General features: G+C 42.7%; 1 protein-coding gene across 2 annotated transcripts; it reads left to right on the top strand.

Moving 5' to 3' along the window:
• Positions 1–316: 316 nt before the first annotated feature.
• On the top strand, positions 317–1,795 carry LOC149225157 (vacuolar-sorting receptor 4-like). Of its 2 annotated transcripts, none has more exons than XM_089375043.1 (6): positions 317–460; positions 568–634; positions 732–860; positions 959–1,068; positions 1,209–1,314; positions 1,689–1,795. In XM_089375043.1, exons 3-5 carry the CDS (start codon positions 836–838, stop codon positions 1,305–1,307), a joined length of 234 nt encoding a protein of 77 aa, XP_089231169.1. In that variant the 5' UTR covers positions 317–460; positions 568–634; positions 732–835; the 3' UTR covers positions 1,308–1,314; positions 1,689–1,795. The 2 variants fall into 2 exon arrangements, with proteins under 2 accessions (XP_089231169.1, XP_089231168.1); XM_089375042.1 differs by having other exon boundaries at positions 1,443–1,788.
• The last annotated feature ends 756 nt before the right edge of the window (positions 1,796–2,551 follow it).

Here is a 2,551-nt window from a genome sequence, read left to right as displayed (position 1 = left end):
CTTTGGTCACTTAAAAGTGAGTTATAAATTGCATGATAAATGGTTTCCTTGCAGTGATTCTATGTATAGTGTGTGTTTTAATCCACTTGGTAATAATTATTATTACTTAGTACCAAGGAATTTACGGAATATATGGCCTGTTGTTCCAAAATCCATATTTGGTCACTTAAGTAAACAAAAATTTGTGCGATACCCACATGTTTTCCTTGCATTTTTTCTATGTAATATGTGTCTTTTATTCCAGTTGGTTTTTAAATAAAAATTGGACTGTTTTGTAGTTTGGATCGCTCTTTTCAAAGCTACTATTTTATGTGGTGAAGACATTGATATGAACTACCCTTGAGGCCAATCTAATATCCTCAAATTATCTGTAATAGCTGTTGGAATTGGACGATGCAAGATTGGTAATGGGGGTTGCTGGCAGGATACGAAGGATGGACAGTCCTATTCTGCTTGTGTGGTGAGATCTTTTTGTTGCATAATGACGTTCTTTCCTTGACGAGACTTGATTAGGAATTCATTGTTTACATCTTACAAATTTGGAAGTAAGCATTATCACCTTTGTAGCCGACGGAGTCTAAGGGATGCCGCTGTCCTCCTGGTTTTAAGGGAGATGGCATCAATAATTGTGAAGGTATATGAGCCTCACATATGTCTTTCTTTTCCTCCACTGCAATACAAATTGAAAGGTTGTTGCAATCTTATGAATGCGGGTCTGATTTTATCTTCAGACATTGATGAATGCAAAGAAAAACACGTATGCCAATGTTCGGAGTGCAGCTGCAAGGATACATGGGGTAGCTATGAGTGCAGCTGTGGAGATGCTTTCTTCTACATGAGGGAGCTTGACACATGTATAAGTATGTTGATAACCTGTTTCTTTTCTGGATAATGACCCGTCTTATATTCTGTCAAGAAATTCCTATAATTGTTTTCCATTGCATGCTTGATTTTGCAGGTAAGGTTGAGACAGTGCCAAAGGTTGGGTGGGGTGCTGTATGGGTTATTTTATTAGGCTTGGTTGTTGCTTCTGTTGGAGCTTATGCTGTTTATAAATACAGACTTAGGGTAAGTCAGAAGTTGGCATGTTGTAATTTCCATTTCTTCCCTTTGTTAGAGGATCCATGTTCGCGTGAATTATTTTCAAGATATCAGAGAATGCCATGAAATGGTATCTAAAACGGTTATCTGTGGCTCACTACTTGCAGTCATACATGGACTCAGAAATTAGAGCAATCATGGCACAGTACATGCCATTGGACAGCCAAGTAGAGACTCCTAATCAGCTTCAGGATGATACATTATGAAGAAAGGGTGAGTTCAAGTTGTTCTGTGGTTGTTGCATTGAAAATTTCTTAGGTTGATGAGCAAGTAGCATTTCTAATGGATCATCAAATTACATTAGATGGTTGGCAGGTAAAATCTGGTTTATTGTTGTGCAGAGCTATTTATACTTACCTATGCTTGGAGGGTAGTCGTTACAGGCCTACTAGAAAGAGCCGCTTCAGTTGCTTGTGCACATTTATTTGATAGTTTTTATTTGATAGTTGTTTTCTCCCAACTTATGAATGGGATTCTATAATTAAGTTGTACATCTAAAGGAGGTAGTCTCTATAATACCTAATGCTTTTGGTTAAGTATTTCTGTAGTCACACAATTTTAATTTATTCTGCTCTTCAATGTGGCAGCATTTGGATCAAAATTTTGTTCTTACCCCTATGGTCCAGACTCCATTGCATAGAAAGCATATTTCAACATTCAAGAATTCGGTGGAAATATTTGTAGAAAGGAAGGTGTGCAAGTATATGATATATCCTTGTAAATTTCGAAGTTTGTGTGATGTATGAATGATTTTTTAAATAAGCACTGTATATATTTATAAGACCATTTAATGATACAAAATATTTTAAATCAGTGAGTAAAGGAATTATTTCCAGTAGATCTGCAGGCCCTCCGCCCACCGCCGCGCCACCACGGGCGGCCGGGGGGCGGATGGTCGATTCCGGGAATCGACCATCCGCCCCTCGGCCGCCCGTGGTGGCGCGGCGGGGGGCGGATGGTCGATTCCGGGAATCGACCATCCGCCCCCCAGCCGCCCGTGGTGGCGCGGCGGTGGGCGGAGTGGCCTTCCTGCAGGCCCTCCGCCCACCGCCGCGCCACCACGGGCGGCCGGGGGGCGGATGGTCGATTCCGGGAATCGACCATCCGCCCCCCGGCCGCCCGTGGTGGCGCGGCGGTGGGCGGAGTGGCCTTGTGACAGGTTCAGTGATCTTAACCTCGACTACAGCTACACAAGGTTGTCGACGCACAGGTAACGGTATTGAGCTCTCACTCGGAAGATTAAAATCAAGATTTACTTTAGCTACATCCTTCTGCACACAGTATGCATACAATCATTACCTAATCCGAAAGCACGGTTACGGTCCCCTTCCAGATTCGGCTTTTGATGATTTTGGGCATTCTCAGATGGTGCATACGGTGATCCTCGGTCAGTGCTAGCCCCAACTCTCCGCAAAAATTGTGGACCATGCGTGTATGTTGACATGGCCAC

Source organism: Pinus tabuliformis, chromosome J (genome assembly GCF_031772625.1).
Source record: "Pinus tabuliformis cultivar Carrire ecotype Pingquan chromosome J, CPIR1, whole genome shotgun sequence".
Lineage (NCBI taxonomy): Eukaryota > Viridiplantae > Streptophyta > Pinopsida > Pinales > Pinaceae > Pinus > Pinus tabuliformis.
Note: the sequence above shows the minus strand (reverse complement) of the source record. Positions and strands in the feature narration are given on the sequence as shown.